The sequence below is a fragment of the Antechinus flavipes genome, chromosome 3 (genome assembly GCF_016432865.1).
Source record: "Antechinus flavipes isolate AdamAnt ecotype Samford, QLD, Australia chromosome 3, AdamAnt_v2, whole genome shotgun sequence".
Lineage (NCBI taxonomy): Eukaryota > Metazoa > Chordata > Mammalia > Dasyuromorphia > Dasyuridae > Antechinus > Antechinus flavipes.
The window spans coordinates 614,887,874-614,907,688 of record NC_067400.1 but is presented as its reverse complement, the minus strand read 5'-3'; the positions used below and the strand labels follow the sequence as shown (position 1 = coordinate 614,907,688).

Genomic DNA, 19,815 nt, shown 5'->3' with positions numbered 1-19,815 from the left:
CCCTGGGCAAGTCACTTGTTTGCCTCACTTTCCTCATCTGTAAAATGGGGGAAATAATAGAATCTACCTCCTGGGGCTGTTGTGAAGATCAAATGAAATAACAACTCTAAAAAATATAGCATCTGATACACAGTATAACTATATAAATGTTTATTCCTTTGAAAATTCATGTTCCTATCTAACATATATAGGACTGCTTGCCATCTGGGGGAGGGGGTGGAGGGAGGGGGGGAAAAGTCGGAACAGAAGCGAGTGCAAGGGATAATGTTGTAAAAAATTACCCAGGCATGGGCTCTGTCAATATAAAGTTATAATTATTGAAAAAAGAAAAAAAGAAGAATTCATGTTCCCAAATTTGTATAATAGAGCACACTTTGCATGATATTGTATAACACTTTGCATACCATGTTACATATATTACACTGTGTATTAGGTCGACCTGTAATACTTAACAATTTGTATAAAATGTATGTTATTTATTGCTACTTCACGTTAATATGTAACAATTTGTACAAACATCAACACAAATGTGAATAATGTAAACGCAAATTTGTCCTTATAGCATAGCACGTCATAGGAATATATCACGACATATATAAGTGTGAACGCGAATTTCTGTTTCTGCAGTTCCTCCTCCCGCTCCCACTCGGGGTTTGCTCGGCAGACGCGGAGGTAAACAGGGTGACGTGCTGGGATTCGAACTCAGGTTTCTGATTCCACGTGGAACAGGAACACAGAACTACGGGTCCCCATTTGTCAGCGTCCAGCACAGTGCTCGCGGTGACTAACAGAGTAAAATTTAAATTACAAAGCGATGGTTTACGTCAGTGAGGTGACGTACTCCAGAAAGCGAACAAGCCTCACTTCAGAGCACGAAAGGAGCCGGCTGCCTCCCACCTTTACCAACATGGCGGCGGCAGCCGGAAGTGGGGGATCGGAAGAGGCGCGTGCCGGATATCCGGAATCGCCAGCACGCTTCTCTTTCCTTTTCCAAAATGGCCGGCGGGGGCGCCGCAAAGCGCGATGCGGGCGATTCGGGGTTCCTGGGGTTCCGCTCCGTTTCCGTGGACCCCGGGGCCGTGAGGCGGCGCAAACGCGGCCCACGGAACAAGAAGCGGGGCTGGCGGCGTCTGGCCGAGGAGCCGCTGGGGAAGGAGGTGGACACGTTCCTGGAGGACGTGCGGCTGCAAGAGCGTACGGCCGGGTAAGCCCGCGGGGTCTGGGGGGATTCCTGGGTCGGAGACGCTCAGCGGGGTGGGCGTCTGGCGGCTACTTCCGGTGGTCTTGGGCCCCCTTCCGGTGCTGGCTCCGGAGGGAAGGAGCAGTTCCTGTGCCCCGGAGAGGAAGGTCCCTGAGGGTTATGGGGGCGCCGGCCGGGGGAGCGGGTCACTCTGCCAACGCCTGGGCCCCCGGGTGACTGTCCGTGGGTCCGCGGTCCGTGGGAATGGCGGGCCTGGCTCCGACAGCCGAGATGAGCGAGGTGAAGTCGGCCTCTTCCGGCCCCCTTCAAGCAGCCCGTATTCACCCGCGCTCTCTTCGCCCCCAGGGGCCTGATCGCGGAGACCCCCGATGAAAACCTCTTCTTTGTGGACACGGGGCACAAGGAGAAAGGTGAGAATGGGGAGACTGAGGGAGAGGAGAGGAAGGAGAGGGGGGACAGAGGGGAGGGGGGGCAGGGCGGCGGAGACCTTTCAGGGACAGCAGGAGAGTTCAACTCTGGCCTGGTTTGAACGATAAGAAGCTGGCCAGCCCTCGGTGTCTTAAGTAAATAATAAGGAAACATTCATTAGGCGCTTACTGTATGCCAGGGACTGAGCTAAGACTGCTGGAGATACAAAAAGAAACTAAACACTAGAACTGATGTGTGAAAAAACAAGCACCAAATAGAACTCCCCTGGGGAGGTGTCGTCCTCCTGCGCTGAGAGCCAGGAGCCCCGATGTTACGGCCCCGTTACGGGATCCACTATTTATCTAGAATCGGTCATTCCGCAAGCACTGCACGCTCCTTTTGCCAGAAGCTTGAGTCCAGGCGCTCCTGCCTACAGGAAGCTTATACTGGGGTAGAGAGGAATATAAATGAAGGGGGAATTGTGGGATGGGATTGGATGATTTCTTGAGCCCCTTTTAGGTCTGTTTTGTGGACTAAAAGGCAGCATCCTAGAGAAGCCTGAAATAGACTTTAAAAGGAAGCCTGAAATGACAGAGTATCAGTGTAAATCTGGAAGATACCTTTGGAGGGAAACATTTTATCAGTACTTGATACAATGTTGAAATTAGTTTACTTCAATGTCAGTGGGGGATTAAACGGCATTTTTGTTGATGTTTTGTATTAAGTTTCTAGTAAAATATTTTTCATTGAAGTAAAATAGGTCAGAAAAAGGAGGAGTATTGAATTTAATGTCTGATGTCAACAGTGTTTTGATTAGATTTGCTGAACTTTTAAAAGTGTATCACAAAAAATGGCATGGGAGGAGCATGAGAGGAAATAAGGTGTAAAAGTAAGGTAGTTATAATATAGTTAAAGGAAAAAGGCAAGTCCTGGGTCTTTGTATGGTCAAGCTTTTTCTCTGGCTTGGAAGATAAAGGAGCCTCCTCCTTCCCTACCAAGAACTCTCATATTGGGAAAATGGAAGCTCCCTCTCATCCTGGGAGTAGGGAAGTCCAATGGGTGGGACAGGAGGGAGCCATCGAGCCCCCCTTCCCTGTTGTAGCTCCTTGGGTGAAAGGAGGCAGAATTGTGATGTAGAAATCTGGGGTGCAAAGTGTTCTCGGGGGCCAGCTGTTACTCTGTTTGATGACTTCCTTTCCTCCAGACTTGAAGATAAATCAGGACCTGAAGAAGTCTTGGACGGACCAGGTTTTAGAGTCACAGTCCAAAGTACCTACTCCAAAGAAGTGAGTGAGGGCCCTTCTCTCCCCTCTCCTGGGTCTCCGTCCTCCCTGGGGTTTTCTTTCTGGTAACTCGGAGAAGAGGAAGCCCCCTGATGAGGGGGAAGGTTTCCCCACCACTGCGACACAGGAACATGGGGCCACCTTTCTCTTTTTTTCTTTGCCTTTTATTCGTGCACCTTCATTTCCTACCACAAATGGCTTCCAGGCTAAGAGGGTGGGGGCTGCGGCAGCCCCTGTGGAGCGGGAGGAGCTCAGAGAGGACAAGGGAGGATATTCACTGTAGGAAGGGCAGAAGGTATTTGAGGAGGAAAGAAGGCCTGTACTGGCCTGGGGAAGCCATGAGGGTTAAGCTGAAAAGTGTGTATGAGATTTTGGGGGGCCCTGGAGAGTCATGGCAGGTTCCTGAGCGGGAGGTGGGACGAGTGGTGGCTCAGAGTGGGCAGACAGTGTTAGACAGACAACAGAGAACCTGCTGGAGGGGAGGAGCCCGCAGGCTGGGAAACAGGTGCCGGATAGAGGGGGCCAGGGAGGGGGACTTAGGGTCCCTTCCCTCATCTCTCCTCTCATTTCCCGCTTCTGGCAGCATCCTCGCCCACCAGGTCCCCAACGGGAAGAAGCTGAAACGCAAACAGCGCTTGTGGGAGCACTTGGCTCAGCAGGGAAAGCTGCCCCGGGAGGTGCGGAAGGCCCAGGCCCGGCTGCGGCAGCCCCCAAAGCCGAAGACCAAGCCCTCTGACCCGGCGGAAACGTCGGGCCGGCCCTTCTACGACCTCTGGGCCGAGGACAGTAAGTGAGGAGAGAGGAGGGGGCTGGGCCCTGCTGCTCTCTGCAGCCCTTGTAGCTGAGGTGGAGTCGTTTGGGGGGAGGCTCCTCTTCCTTCCCTTCCCTTAACCCCCCTCCTTGTCCTTTCTAGATCCTCTGGACCGCCCTCTGGTTGGACAGGACACTTTCTTCTTGGAACAGACGAAGAAGAAGGCAGTGAAGGTAGGGGCTGAGTGTGGGGGAGGGGAAGACTTGGGTGTTCTGGGGGCAAGGCGTCTCGAGGCCATCTAGCTGAAAATGCCTGTGGTTGCTGCAAAGAGCCTGGAGTCAGGCACCCGTACCTTGGGGCAACTCCCCTCCCCTCTGAACCTTGACTTTCCCATCTGTAAAATGGAGCCTTCGGACAAGGACGATTTCTGCCGTCCCAGTTCCAAAGATCTCACTGCAGCTTAGGGCAGGGGAGTCTCTGGCAGGGCCCCCAGGGGGTCAGTGGGGTTAGACTCCTGCCACGGTGGCTTCCTGTGCGCCTGCAGGTGATTGAGGGCATTCCATCTGCACACTCTCATCCCTTTCTTCTTCCCCTTTTTGCAGCGACCTCAGCGCCTACAGACCAAGCCCTCGCAGGCCCCGGCTGTGGAGGTGATCCCTTCCGGAGGCTCTTACAATCCTTCCTTCCAGGACCACCAGGTACCATCTCCCTTCCTTCTCACCCTGGACCCTTTGGCTGGGCCCAGAGCATGCTGGGGGCCACCCCCCTTCCTGCTCGTCAGGCTTGCCTGTCTGTCCCTGCCAGGCCCTGCTCCGGGAGGCCCACGAGGTGGAACTGCAGAGGCAGAAGGTGGAAGAGAAGCTCAGCCGTCAGCTCGCCTTCCCCACTGTGGACAAGGCCCCCACCGAGGTGATTGCTGGGAATCCCCGGGGCCAAGTGGCTGCCAGACCCACCCTGAGGGACTCTCGGGCCCCAACTGCCCTTTCTATTCACCTCCATCTGGATCCACAGAGTGGGAGGGAGGAGAACTTTGTAATGGAGCAGCCATAGAGCCAGCCTGGGCCCAACCACATCACAGGCTTCCCTGGGCCTCTCGGATCCCGGTCTGGGGGCTGTTCTCTGGGCATTCTCCATCCCACAGAAACCAGGAGCACCCTCCTGTGGGAGCTGATGTGGGAATTGAGAGGGGGACAGGGGGTCCTGAGAGATTGGGGGGCTTCTGCAGAACTCCCAGACAATTGGAATGTAGCTCTGGAGCTCGTAGCTCTAGATGTGGGGACCGACCTGGGTGCCTTTAGATGTGAATGGGGGAGCAGGTGAGTGGGCACGAGACTCAGGAGTAAGGAGGCCCAGAGAGGGAAGAGGCTGCAGTGGTCTGGGCCAGCAGCGATGGGCGCCTGACCTTGGAGGGCTGGGGGTGGTGATGGGGAGCAGGGGTCTGTGTGCCATCCAGTAGTCCCCGTACCTCCTCCCAGGAATCAGAATTCAAGGAGATATGTGAGGGGCTCCTGGAGGAGTCGGATGGGGAGACCCCTGCAGAGCCTGAAGGAGAGGGGGAGGCAGATTCCCAGACGCAGAGACCCCCAGGCCCTGAGAAGAAGACGGAGCAGCAGAGGAGGCGGGAGAAGGAGGCCCGCAAGCTGGTAAGGGCTGGGCTGGCCTGTCTTGCTCCCCCCACAGCCCTCTTTGGGTGGCTTGGATTCCCTGGTACTTGTGTAGATGGCAAAGAGCTTCTACCCTCTGACCCTGGGTCTGGGGGGCGGGGTTCTTCATAGAAAGCTCAGCAGGCGGCCGAGCGGGCGGCCAAGAAGCGGCGCCAGGAGGTGTTCCAGCTCCGGGGCATCAGGCTGCAGGTGGCGCAGCGGCTGGCAGAGCTGGCGCGGCGGCGAGAGAGGCGGAGACTGAAGCGGCTGGCGGAGGATGAGAAACCTCGACGCCTGGGGCGGCTAAAGTGAGGAACCAGGGGTCTTGGGGGTGTCTGCTCTCTTCGGGAATCTCTCCTGCCATTTGGGGCCCCCCTCGGTGTAGCCCTAGCCATTGGATGTTACTCCTTCTCCTGGTGGGGAGACAGGGGAGGACGAGGGGTGTCTGTCCCAGCTCTGCCTGCCCCTAGTGCCCCCTCTTTCCCATGAGGAATTCTGCCCTCTGGAACCCGGCAAAGAAGGCGAGGTTTCCCCCCAGCCAGGTGAAGGCTTCCCTGCTCCTCTGGGCTCCCTCAGGCAGTTATGGGCCACGGAGAACCTGCAGGGTGCAGAGCTGGGGAGGCGCCCTGTAGCCCTGCACTCATGTACCCCCTTCTTCCCTGCCAGGTACCAGGCTCCAGACATTGACGTGCAGCTTAGCACCGAGCTGGCAGATTCTTTGAGGAAGCTGAAGGTATTGGGCCTTGGGGGGGGGGGGGGGGGGAGGTCCTGTGCCCGGTGATGAGACACATCCTTGCACGCCTGAGGCCCTGCCCTGAGTGGTCTGGGACAGTGGGCGACACCATGGGTCCCCTAGGAAGGCCGGGTCTGGTCTGGGCCTGGGGGCTGAGGGCACAAGGAGGTGGGGATGGGGAGCCAGAGGGTCTTGGTCACCTGACGCCTCTCTCTTTCCTAGCCTGAGGGGAGCATTCTGCGGGACCGATTTAAGAGCTTCCAGCGCAGGAACATGATCGAGCCCAGGGAGAGAGCCAGGTGAGGGGTCTAGATGGTCGGACCACCCGGGGGAGGGTCTCGGGAAGAGGGCCTGCTATCTGACCTTCCTTCTGTCTCCATGCCCAGGTTCAAGCGAAAATATAAGGTCAAGCTCGTGGAGAAGCGGTCCTTCCGGGAGTTCCCGTGAGTATCCTCGAGCCCCTTTGCCCCCCACACAGCCGGCGGGCCCCATGGCTGGTTTTTAACCATTCCTGCTCTCTTCTGCCCACAGATTGTAGCTGCAGCTCCTGGGATGTCTGCTCTGCCTAGTCCCTCACGCGCCATTAAAGTTCTTTGGTCTGTCTCTGCGTGCTCCAAGTCTCGGTCCAAATTGTTCTAGGCTCTGGTTCTGGAGAGGGGTTGTCCCGGGAAACTGCCCAGACTCTGTCGTTCACCAGAGTCTAAAAAATTAAAGCCCCACTGACCATAGAGCAAAGGAAGCCGTGGCCGGGTCCCGTCCCACAGCAGGCGTGCAGGAGGCTGGGGGTCTCGGGGTGCTGGATGAGAGATGTCTGGGAGAAGACAGTCCCAGCATGTGAGGTCAGAGATGAACCTGAAGGAGCACCACGAACCCCCCTGCCCCTTGGGCACCTCTTCGCTGCCTTGGCTGCCCCTCCAAGAACACCTTGCATGTGCTCTGCATGGGTGTCTCCCCCAGAGAAAGTACGGCCCACGAGGGGAGAGACCCCTTTTCTTCCCGGGAGCTCCAGAGTCCATGCGGCACCTGCTCGATGTGTCAGTCATGGTTCAGCACACGGGGAGATGGCCGGGGAACAGGCCAACCAGTGAGCCCCGCCGGGCCCAGGGTCACTGTGGGGTGCGGGGCTCTGCGTCCCCCCACCTTCCAGGCACCGTTTTGTTAAGTGGAGTCCCTGGCAGTATTTTGGGGTTGGTATTTAGCAGTGAAGTGCCGAGGTGAGAGAAAAACAGGGCAGCCGAAGTAATGAAGTTTTAAGAGCGTTTATTGCTAGCTAATGACTGGACCCCAAGACCAAGATGGGAAGGGTCAGTAATGAGTGGCCTCAGGGCCATATATTTATAGAAAGAAGAGAGAGACATCAAAATGTTTCTTGATGCATTTGTCGTAATAAAGGAATTTCTATTCTAAACAGGAGGCAAAAGTTATCACTCTAAGGGGGTCATTCTCAGGCAGCAGCAAGCAGCGTTTCTTTAAGCTTGTCAGGTTGTCAAGGTCTCCGGACTCTCAGGACAGTACGTCTGGGTTGTTAAAAATGCCACCTGCATTAGGGGGTGAAGAACTAGTAATGAACTTCTAACTACAAAGATTCAAGATTGTTTCTCACGGTCCCTACTTCAGCAGGAGCCCAAGTGCTTTTTGCTGAGCTCTGACCTGGTTCCCCAGGCAGGGCCCAGAGCCCAAGCGGCCCCTGGCAGCTTTTATTGGCTGCCTATTGATCTGGGCAGCTTAGCTCATCGAGCCCTGCCGGGCACAGCCCAGGGGGGCATTTCAGTCACTGTGCCGCAAGTGTCCCCCAGGGGCTCTGTGCCTGGCAGACAGCGTGCTCGGGGAGGGCACTACAGTGCCTCACTAAAGTGAACTCTCACCTGGCCAGAAGTGCCCGGTGTTTGGGGATAACCTGGGGGTGCTGTAACCAACACGTGAGTGAGGAAATGTTATTTAGCTCAGTGTTTTTTCATTGGGAGGGAAACGTGGGTGTGTGGCAGTGCAGGGGGCATCTGGGCTCTGCTCGTGGTCAGGGAGACACGGGAAAAGTGGTAAAGAAACCCCAGAGGGGTATGGATGGGTGGGAATGTGCAAGGCTCAAAGGAAGAACCTACCCAGGGTCAGGGCTGAGTTAGGGGTGGAGCCAGCGCCTGGGCTCTGATTAATGGGAGAATCAGTATTTCCATCACTTCCTTCAGCATCAGCAGCAACTTTTAGGGTCTTTTACCTGCACAAATCACATTTCTTTAGGGACTATCTGCATTCCCTTACCTCTTAAAAGAAATTTGCTTTTGAAGGCATTAAAAATTTTTTTTAGTTATGAGTTCTCACGAGAGAAAAACAGGGCAGCAAAAGTAATGAAGTTTTAAGAGCGTTTATTGCTAGCTAATGACTGGACCTTGGAGAGGTAAACAATATGATAGAATTACACGTGAAATCATGCTCGATGTTCCATACTGGTCAATGCAGAAACATTTAAAATGAAAACTCGTTGCAGTCTGTGTTGTCAGGTCAGTTCCCTGGATGTGGAGATGGCACATTTGGAACTGTCTTACATCGTTGTGTCGCTGAGAAGAGCGAAGCCATTCATAGTCGGTCATCCCACACTGTTGTTATGGCCTATACTGTCCTATGGTCTGCTTCTGTTCACTTTGAATCAGTTCACTTGACTCTTTCCCCATTTTTCAGAAATCATTCTGCTCATCAGTGTGCAGAGCAGTCCGTGACATTCGTGTACCGCAGCTTGTTCAGCCATTCCCCAGTTGATGGGCATCCTCTCAATTTCTCATTCTTTGCCACCACAAAAAGAGCTGTGATAGATGCCTTTGTACATACAGCACCTTTTTCCTTTTTCTTTGATTTTTTTTTTTTTTTTTGGCTGAGGCAACTGGGGTTAAGTGACTTGCCCAGGGTCATACAACCAGGAATCATTAAATGTCTGAAGGAGATTTGAATTTGGGTCATTCTGACTTCAGGGCTGGGGCTCTATCCACTGCACCACCTAGCTTTTGATTTCTTCGGGATACAGACCAATACCAGTTGATCGCTTTGGTCCATCCATTGATCACTTATCAATTGGGAAATAGTTTTCTTTTTTTATAAATTTGACTTTTCTCTGTATTTGAGAAATTCATATAACCAGGAATCATTAAATGTCTGAGATTTGCATTTGGGTCCTCCTGACTTCAGGGCTGGGGCTCTATCCACTGCACCACCTAGCTGCCTCCCTTTGATTTCTTCGGGATACGGACCAATACCAGTTGATTGCTTTGGTCCATCCATTGATCACTTATCAATTGGGAATAGTTTTCGTTTTTTATAAATTTGACTCTTCTCTGTATTTGAGAAATGAGGTCTTTATCAGAGAAACTTTGTGAACTTTTCCCCTGGTTTCCTATTTCCTTTCTAATAAACTGTTTACACTTTCTATGCTCTTTGGTCATTCAGCATTTATTAAGCACCTACTACTGTTGGGTGTAACAAGGAAGACCTGGGTTAAGGTCCTGCCACAGATACTTAGTAGCTGTATAAGTTTCTGGTTCGTCACTGACACAATCTTCATTTCCTCATCTTTAAAACAGGGCTACGTTACCTTCACAGGGTGCTTGTGAGAGCCACATGTAATTTGCTTTAGAAACCCTGACGCGCTATCTGCATATGAGCTATTTTCTGTTCCGAGGTGCGTCCCAGCATGCATGAAGGCAATGGTGTTTTTGCTTTTTGCTCCTTTTGCTCTCTGGACTCCTTTTCACACAAATGTTACAGAGAACATGCCCCCCAAAGTTTTTATTTCTGCAGGTTACGAGTGCCAATTAGAAATCCTAATAGAGGATTTTGAAAATTGTTTTTTTTTTAATTTTTATTTAATAATTGCTTTATATTGACAGAATCCATGCCAGGGTAATTTTTTTTTACAACATTATCCCTTGCACTCACTTCTGTTCCAATTTTTTTCCCCTCCCTCCCTCCACCCCCTCCCCTAGATGGCAAGCAGTCCTTTATATGTTGGATATGTTGCAGTATATCCTAGATACAATATATGTTTGCAGAACCGAACAGTTCTCTTGTTGCATAGGGAGAATTGAATTCAGACGGTAAAAATAACCCGGGAAGAAAAACAAAAATGCAGATAGTTCACATTCGTTTCCCAGTGTTCCTTCTTTGGGTGTAGCTGCTTCTGTCCATCATTTATCAATTGAAACTCAGGTCTCTTTGTCAAAGAAATCCACTTCTATCAAAATATGTCCTCATACAATATCGTTGTCCAAGTGTATAATGATCTCCTGGTTCTGCTCATTTCACTTAGCATCAGTTCATATAAGTCTCTCCAAGCCTCTCTGTATTCATCCTGCTGGTCATTTCTTACAGAACAATAATATTCCATAACATTCATATACCACAATTTACCCAGCCATTCTCCAATTGATGGGCATCCATTCATTTTCCAGTTTCTAGCCACTACAAACAGGGCTGCCACAAACATTTTGGCACATGCAAGTCCCTTTCCCTTCTTTAGTATTTCTTTGGGATATAAGCCCAATAGAAACACTGCTGGATCAAAGGGTATGCACAATTTGATAATTTTGGGGCATAATTCCAGATTGCTCTCCAGAATGGTTGGATTCGTTCATAACTCCACCAACAATGCATCAGTGTCCCAGTTTTCCCACATCCCCGCCTCCAACATTCATCATTATTTTTTCCTGTCATCTTAGCCAATCTGACAGGTGTGTAGTGGTATCTCAGAGTTGTCTTAATTTGCATTTCTCTGATCAATAATGATTTGGAACACTCTTTCATGTGAGTGGTAATAGTTTCAATTTCATCCTCTGAAAATTGTCTGTTCATATCCTTTGACCATTTATCAATTGGAGAATGGCTCGATTTTTTATAAATTAAAGTCAGTTCTCTCTATATTTTGGAAATGAGGCCTTTATCAGAACCTTTAACTGTGAAGATGTTTTCCCAGTTTGTTGCTTCCCTTCTAATCTTGTTTGCGTTAGTTTTGTTTGTACAAAGGCTTTTTAATTTGATGTAATCAAAATTGAAAATTGTTTTTGATTTTTGCGATGATTCCCTGACTACTTTGAGAGCTGCTGATCTGCGATCTCTCGGTTGTTTTTTTCCTGCTCTTAGGAAAAAATACTTAAGAAATACTAAAAAAGGAGAAAAACAAGGGGTAATCTGTGTAAAGGCAGCAAGTTCTCAGTATGCTTCTAGTCTCCCCTTTAAAGAAAACTTGATTTTCAAAATATATGCAAGGACAGCTTTCAACACTTAGCCTTGCAAAACCTTCCAAATTTTTCTCCTTCCACTGTTCAGCAAGTGAGCCAACATAAGTTCTACATAGTTGCACATTCGTCATGCGGCACAATAAAAATCACAAAGGGGGGGGGGGGGAGGGAAATGAGAGAACAAAAAAGGTGAACATATGTTGTGATCCACACTCCTCATACTCCTCTCTCTGGATGCAGAGGGCTTTCTTCATAAGTCTGGGAATTGGCCTGAATCACCTCATTGTTAATAAAAGCTACGTCCGGTAGGATTGATCGTTACATAATCTTGCTGCCGTGTACGATATTCTCTTGGTTCTACTCAGTTTCTCCAGAAATCCTCCTGATCGTTTCTTACAGAACAACGTTCCGTAATATTCATATACCCTGATTTGTTCAGCCATTGATGGGCATCCCCTCAGTTTCTTGCTTCTACAGAGATGCCACAAACATTTTAAGTTCCAAGGATACCAGCCCACAGTTTAATAGCCCTTTGGGTGTAGTTCCAAATTGCTCTCCAGAATGGCAGGATCAGTTCACAACTCCACCAGCAAGGTATTACTGCCCCAGTTCTCCTACATCCCTCCCAACATCTTTTCCAGCCATCTTGGCCAACCCGAGAGTCTCCTTGCTGAGTTACATCAGGAAAGTCCCTTCTCGGCCATATCTCTAAAAGGGAACATAATTTGTGTACCACTAGCCTCATGAATATTAAGAGAACATCTGGAGGTGGAGAAATAGCTTCATTATTGCTACAAGCTTCCAGAGACGGGCCCAGATGGGGAAAGGTCAAGGAGCGGGGAGCAAGGAGAGATACCTGGGGGCTGGCCTGGGTGTAGAGGGCTTCCGGGAAGTGTATGAGACCTAATCGGGCTGAATGAAGAGGAGGATGGAACAATGCTGGAAGATGCTCTGCCAGCTTTAGGAGAGGAGATGGTGTTAGAGCCAGGAGGGGGGGCCTTGAATGCCAGGGTAAGTTGAGACCTCATTCTAACTGGCCTTGTTCACCGAGCTGGGCCCTGGGTTTCATTGCTCCTTTTTTTTTTTTTTTTTAAATTTGCCCGAATTCATACAAAACTAGTTTTCAACATTCACTTTTGCAAAATCTTCTATTTCAAATTTGGCTCCTTCTTTCCCTACTTCCTCTCTTCCCCAAGACAACAAGCAGTCCCATATAAATGAATGCAGTTGTAAACATTTCCATAATCGCCATGCTGCACACCAAAAATCAGATCAAAAGGGAAGAAACCAAAAATAAGCAAACAATGACCACAGCACAGGTGAAAGTGCTTCAGTCTTCGTTTAGTCTCAGTCTCTGGAGGTGGATGGTTCCATCCCGAGCCCATTGGAATTGCCTTGCGTCCCTTCATTGCCCAAGAGGCGTGGGCTCCCCCTGCCGTGCCCTGGTTTCTCAGGGTGGCCGCTGAGTGGAGTTGACTTGGGAGGACACTGAGGAGGCTGAAGCTGACACGTCCAGGGACACATCCCGTCCCCCGGGGGAGGCCATAAAAGAGGGCTCGCCATTCACACTGACCTTGTAGATCCTCTATATATTGCCTCCTGTCGGCGTCAGGTGCCCAGCTGGCTGTGGGAGGGCAGTGGTCAGGGGCTGGGGGAACTACTTGTGGCCCTAATCTTCCCGATCCCAGCACTTCAGAGAGGAGAGGAGATGGAGGTTCCCCCTCCCACATCCCAGCCCCTGGCACACTTCTGGGCGATGGGAGGGCCCAGGACACCTGGCAGCTTACTTCCGCATCCATCAGTTTCACGGGTCGCTTCTGGGACGTGTCCGGATCAGTCTAGGACCCAGTGCTCTAGGACCTTCTGCACGGTGAATCTGAACTCTTGTTAGGGACTGGAGCATGTGGAAGGTCTCTGGGTCCCCGTCCAGCTCCATCAACTTCCTCCTAGACACTCCGATTCAGCAGCGGCCTGGATCAATGCTTGTTCCAGCGGAGTCTGGGCCTGACTGGGGCCGCTGGTCCCTGGCTCCAAGTCGTCCTGCCCCTGGCCGTCTCCATATATCTCCCTCCTCTGCTGGTCATCCTGCGCACGCTGGAGCCGCTGGCTCACCCAGCACGGCCCTGACGGGACAGTTTATCCTTTGCTTTATGACCAGTGAGCTTCAGGGTCCAGCTGGTGCAGACCCGTGGCTTCCCATGGGCTTTGTCTGGGAGCTAATTCGCAGCCTTGTCCTGGAGATTGTCAGAGATGGAGCTCACGGGGGACAGTGTCCCACAGACCTCCCTTGTCCCCTGTCACAACTTCAGGGTATCCATTGTGGTCTCCAGGCCATTGGGTCCTCCTCCGTTCCCAGTGTTGCTCTCCTGCCTTCCTCAGAAGACCGGCCTTAGCCCTTTCTCCCCTACAGGGCACAGAAAAGTCACTGATTAGCGGATCAGGGAGCTGGTAGCCGCTGCCCACCAGCTTGGACCTTGCCGCCATAACCAAGCCCTGACCTTGGAAGTCAGAGGCTGGGATGGAGATGAAGGGAGCCTCAGGGTGCGAGAGGAAGGTGTAGAGGGCTTTCTGAGCCCCCCATCACTGTCTGGGATTAGGGGACAGTCAGGGGCCTGGTCTGGAGCATCACCATGATCTTCCACTTCTTGGACCCCTCCTGAGATGTGCAAGCACTCGGTGAAAACCCCGAGCCCCTCCTGCACGAGAACCAGGTCCTGTTCCTGGGGTGGCTGATTTTGGGTCCGGAACCTTGCACAAAATTATACATTCCTTTTCTAATGTTCCACAGAATGCCCAGGGCTGACGGGAGTCCAGGGCCCAGAAGACTCATTTTACTTGAACAGACATTCACATCAAGGAACCAAACAGTGAAGACAAAAATAATCAGTGAAATCACCAGGACTCTGTGTCCTCAGGTGATGGAGCCAAAAGTACTGACTGAAATCACCAGGAGTCTATGTCCTTGGATGATGGAGCCAAAAGTAATCAGTGAAATCACAGAGAGTCTATGGCTTTGGGTGGTGGGGCCAAAAAAGTAATCAGTGAAATCACCAGGACTCTGGGTCCTCAGGTGATGGAGCCAAAAGTACTGACTGAAATCATCAGGAGTCTATGTCCTTGGATGATGGAGCCAAAAGTAATCAGTGAAATCACAGAGAGTCTATGGCTTTGGGTGATGAAATCACCAGGACTTTGTGTCCTCAGATGATGGAGCCAAAAGAAATGAATAAAATCACCAGGACTCCATGTCCTCTGGTGATGGAGCCAAAAGATGTTATGGGCCAGAACTCTGAACTTGAAATAAGCATGCTTACAAGGTACTAAGAGGAAGTGATAAGACAATGGTTATCTAGTTTAGCCTGATGCTTAATAGTTCTCTAAGTTCAGTAGGATTGATTTAATCCTACAACAAATAATGGTTTCCTAGAGATATGTGATTGGTTTATACTCAGTGTGGAGCCTATACAGGGACTGAGAGCCACAGAGGGCAAGCACACTAGAAGCTCTCGGAGTCAGGGAGACAGAGATTCATTTCACCTTCAGTCAGGCTCCTGGTGGCAGCTCCTGCACTTCCCCACTGAGACCAAGACTCCCAAAGGCCTCTAAGGAAGCTGCCCAGTCCCAGGCAAGGAGACAATAAAGGATTTGGACTTTAACACCTGGCTGCTCTTGTAGTGATTACTCTGACTGAACCCAAAGCTGCTTTAGAGACCCCATGAAAACCGAACCGGAGAACATTATAAAAATTAATCAATGAAATCACCAGGACTACGTGTCCCCGGGTGATGGAGCCAAAAGTAATCAGTGAAATGACCAGGATTCCCTGTTCTTGGGTGATGGAACCAAAAATAAGGAGTGAAATCATCCAGGACTTGATCTGTACAGAGGAAAATAACCAGGTAGCAAGTATTAAGGGCCTATCGTGCGCTAGGCACTATATTAGACACTAGGGATATGGGACAAAGCTTGTATTGTATTTCAGAAATTACTACTACTACTACTACTACTACTACTTATTATTATTATTATGTGGTGGCAGAACAGAAAAATCATCATTGTGCAAACTAACTTCCTTCATCTTCCTTTCGGAGATCTGTGAAATATTGCTAGAAATGCATACAAATAAAAAAAAAATTCCCAACAGATTGAGAAAACATGACCCTGAAGGAAACAGTGGAAATGCTGATATCCTAGTTACTGAATTCAGATTGTGATTCACAGCATGGCCTTGGATAGGTCTTCAATTATTCTTCATTAAGATAACTGATTGTATTGAAATTCTATTTTTTCCACTACATTAGTGGGAGATCTCAACCGTGCACTCTCAGAATTAGATAAATCAAACCACAAAATAAATAAGAAAGAAGTCAAAGAGGTAAATAGAATACTAGAAAAATTAGATATGATAGATCACTGGAGAAAACATAATGGAGACAGAAAGGAGTACACTTTCTTTTTAGCAGTTCATGGAACCTATACAAAAATTGACCATATATTAAGACATAAAAACCTCAAACTCAAATGCAGTAAGGCAGAAATAGTAAATGCATCCTTTTCAGACCACGATGCAATGAAAATTACATTCAACAAAAAGCCAGGGGAAAGTAGACCAAAAAATAATTGGAAACGAAATTCTATTTTTCCTTTATCTTTTTTTTTAGGGAAAATTTAATATTTTATTTTCCCCAGTTATATGTAAAACACTTTTTTTAAACATTTGTTTTAAAATTTTTGAGTTCCAGATTCTCCCCCTTCTTTCCCACACCAACAATGCGCTTTGAGAAAGCCCATGGAAAGCTGTGTAAAACATGAAATTTTATTTCTTAAAAAAAAACACAAGAGAGTCCTGATTTTAGCCTCACAGATTAATAGATACTTATCTTTGTTTCACAGGCTCCTTCATCTTTGTCTAATTATTCCCATATCATTCTGAAAAGATGAGATACTTCAGGCACTTAATCTTATTCCTATGACAAGTATAAGCTCTAATTTTTGCTTTGATCACGAAATGACTAGAACTTCAGCTCAAAAGCAGCAAGATCTTTCTCACTTACAACTTATTATAGGAAATCAGATGTTATAGTATTCATCTAATAATAATGCATTGGCTAACTTGCACAGTTTACCTGCTTTGATAATAGAAATTTGACATGAGAAACAGGAACATGATTATAATACCATCAAAACTGGTCCTCTGGACCCAAGGTTAAGGGCACAGAATGACTTAATACAGATATTCCAGGATAAAGCACTACTTGGTTTCAGGTAAGAGTCATAAGTTTTTGGCCAAGTTCCACTTACAGAATGCAAAGCCAGATTCAAAAGGAAGTAACACAATGGGGAAACTGAGGCAATAAGATCTTATATTCAGCCATGTCAAGGTCATCCTCTTAACCTCTCTCAGACATAGATATTCACCTGTAATCGTTCCCACACTGCACTTCTTCTGGACAGCACATGGTATCCCCCTTAAATAGGGAACTGTGGCCTCATGATAATGCAGACAATTCTACCTGAAATCAAAACTTAGACTAATATCAGATCACAGTCCCATGAGATTTTACCTTAAATCATAAGTTTCGTTACCCATAGCTTAGGGCTCAATTCTTCTTCTTCTCCTGGTATTACAATGATAAAGTTTACTAGGCCTTTACAAACTTACTCAATGTCCTTTTCTTTCTTGTCTATCCTCGAGTCTATCCGGATATAAAATATATCACTAGAAATCAAATAATAAAAATAATGATAATTACATTCTGGAATCCCACATAGTTAGTGAATATATTATTAGTTTACTCAAAAAACCTAGGAAAATAATACTGACCAATTGTTCTAAATCTCTATTCGAACAGATATTCATCTCTTAAGGTTTTGTATGTTCATCCCTTAAAACAAAAATAAATTTAAAGATTGGAATTAAAACTAATTTGGTTCAGGATATAACTTCAATATATACTATCGTGATATAAATTTATAAGCTCCGTAAGTAGATAGATAAATCATCATAGATGAAATTCACTCTGCATTATAAGCAGGCTTGAAAATTTCACTCCCATTTTGTATGAGTGTTTGAATTCAATTTATTCAGTAGGAATTCCATAACCAGGAAGTTCTCCACAGGGTTGATAAGAGATTATGTCTAGGTGGTCCCAAGAAACCTTGTAAATTTACAAAGAAGGAAATTTTACAAGGTCTTTTCTTTGTACCTTTTCCTACACAGTAATTATCCATTTATCCATGTAAATACTTAATGGATTTTAACAACATGACAGTAATCCCTAATAACTTAATTAACAATCTCATGATTTTCATAAGTGATAATCAAATAATTTTAGCTGAAACTTCCTCTGTGCCATAGGCAACCCTGGAAGTTTCCAATTTCTTAAAGTTTCAGTACTTCGGGATGTTAAAACACTTAGTCAGGAGGACTGACAATATAATAATTTTCAAAGATTTCCCTCCCCCCCTTTTTTTTTAACAGTTCAGTTCATAATCTAAAAATATCCAGATAAGAGAGAAGTTGCTTTGCTAACAGTATATCTAATATAATAGTTATCAAATTTCAAATATAAGAAAATTTAGAAACATAACAATAATAAACAATATTATGGAATTGAAACAGGAAACAAACTTAATGACAATCAGATGACTTCAATTCAATTGAATACATTTCCAGATTACCATATATAGAAAATCATTCATCTTAACCTCCTTTGGTATTTTAGATTCATCACATTAAAATCCCAGTAGAGTTCGCCAATATGAGGTAATTATATCTAGGCAAAGAACTGCAACTCTATAAGTACATGTTAAAAGAGAAAAAACAAACTCAAAGTTTTTGTTTTCAGAATTGAATATGTATGAGTCACAGAGTCAGGAGTACAAGTATGAGATTGAAAGACTAGCCAGCGAATTCCTTAATATAAAAAAGTACCTCACTCAAAAGTGCAAGGGACAGAATCAAAAGAATAAGGATTGTCTATTTATGAAAGAGATGACTTATCCAACAGCCAGACTTGGCCCTTGGTATTCTGGTAGGGCATTTCCCATCAATAAGTGAACCAAGGCAGTGGGTTGAAATCTGGAGCAACTAGCAGTGTCCAATTGATAAATCAATTGCATTTGCTCAAAATTGTTTTTATGTCACATACATGAGGAATTTCTACTCAATTTAGCACTTGAATTCCAGGAAGCAAAATGGAATAACATCAAATGTCAGAATCGGCAGAGTTGCAGACATTTAAAAGAGATGAAGTTTGGATTAGTCCAAGTGGATACAGATTGTATTTAGATCTATTCAATGAAGCTGGCTCATTGAGAGCCAGATCTGACACTCCATGTGGAAAAGCTTTGAAATTTAATTTTTGTTTTTAGTGAATACGATACTTTTGATATTTTGTGTTTTTAGAAATGTTTTTGAAATCTGGTGCATATTCTCTAGCTTTCTAGATATAAAGCTACTTTTTAAAACCTCAGTTAAAAAAAAAATTGGGATGAATAGCCACCTGAAGACACAAGGGTCATAGTCTGCTTCTGATACAAAGCTCCAATTAAGAAATTAAAGCTACTTGGCTCTTTTCAACAATGAAGTGATTCAAGATAATTCCAATAGACTTGTAATGGAAAGAGCCAGTCACCCCAAAAAGAAGACTATGGAGACTGTGGATCACAATATAATGCTTTCACTTTTTTTATTGTTTGTTTGCTTTTTTTTTCTCATTTTTTTCCCTTTTGATCTGATTTTTCTTTTGCAGCTTGATAAATGTGGAAACATGTCTAGAAGAATTGCACATGTTTAACCTTTATTGGATTACTTGTCCAGGAAAGAGCGGAAGGAGAGGAGGGAGAGAGAAAAATTTGAAACACAAGGTTTTCAAGGATGAGTGTTGCAAATTATCTTCGCATGTATTTTGAACAATAAAAAGCTATTATAATTTTAAAAAGAAAAATTGAACTAAATTTTTATTTGGTTTTGCTCTCCCTGATTTAGGTATAAGAATTTTTATCATATTAGAACTCTTCTTTATTTTTTTCAAACATTTTGCATAGTTAATTGTTCTTTAACTATTTGGTAGAAATCACTTGTAAATTCATCTTCTCCTAAGTTTTTTTTTTCCTTAGAGATATTATTTATGGTTTGTTCAATTTATTCTAAAACAGGGTTATTTAAGAAGTCTATTTCCTCTTTTGTTAATCTGGAAAAATTGTATTTTTGTAAATATTCATTGACTTGGTGTAAGAAAGATTCATCTTCCTGAGTTCAAATCTGTTCCCAGTCACTTACTAGTATTTGTGTGCTTCTGCACAAGTCATTTAATCCTGTTTATTTCAGTTTCTTCTCTGTAAATCAACTGGAAAAGGAAATGGCAGACCACTCCAGTTTCTCTGTCAGGAAAGGCTAAGTGGGGTCACAAAGAGTTAAACATAATTGGAAAAACAATAGAACAAAAATTTTGGTATTCTTCATTAAAAAAAAGTATATTAGCAAATGACTTATCTATTTTATTGATTCCTCCCCCCCCCATAAAACCAGTTCCTAGTTTTTATTTATTAGTTCAATTAGTTTTTAAACTTTCG

The 19,815-nt window shown here is 46.5% G+C and overlaps 1 protein-coding gene and 1 non-coding gene across 2 annotated transcripts; both read left to right on the top strand.

The window, feature by feature from the left end:
• Positions 1 to 838: 838 nt before the first annotated feature.
• Positions 839 to 6,622, top strand: NOP53 (NOP53 ribosome biogenesis factor). Its single transcript, XM_051989261.1, has 13 exons — positions 839 to 1,204; positions 1,547 to 1,611; positions 2,814 to 2,895; positions 3,476 to 3,678; positions 3,806 to 3,876; positions 4,246 to 4,341; positions 4,448 to 4,552; positions 5,119 to 5,286; positions 5,419 to 5,594; positions 5,953 to 6,019; positions 6,242 to 6,318; positions 6,406 to 6,462; positions 6,551 to 6,622. Exons 1-13 carry the CDS (start codon positions 996 to 998, stop codon positions 6,555 to 6,557), a joined length of 1,383 nt encoding a protein of 460 aa, XP_051845221.1. The 5' UTR covers positions 839 to 995; the 3' UTR covers positions 6,558 to 6,622.
• On the top strand, positions 6,058 to 6,180 carry LOC127558530 (small nucleolar RNA SNORD23). Its single transcript, XR_007952908.1, has one exon. It is a non-coding gene; the product is annotated as a small nucleolar RNA SNORD23 (small nucleolar RNA).
• Positions 6,623 to 19,815: the final 13,193 nt, after the last annotated feature.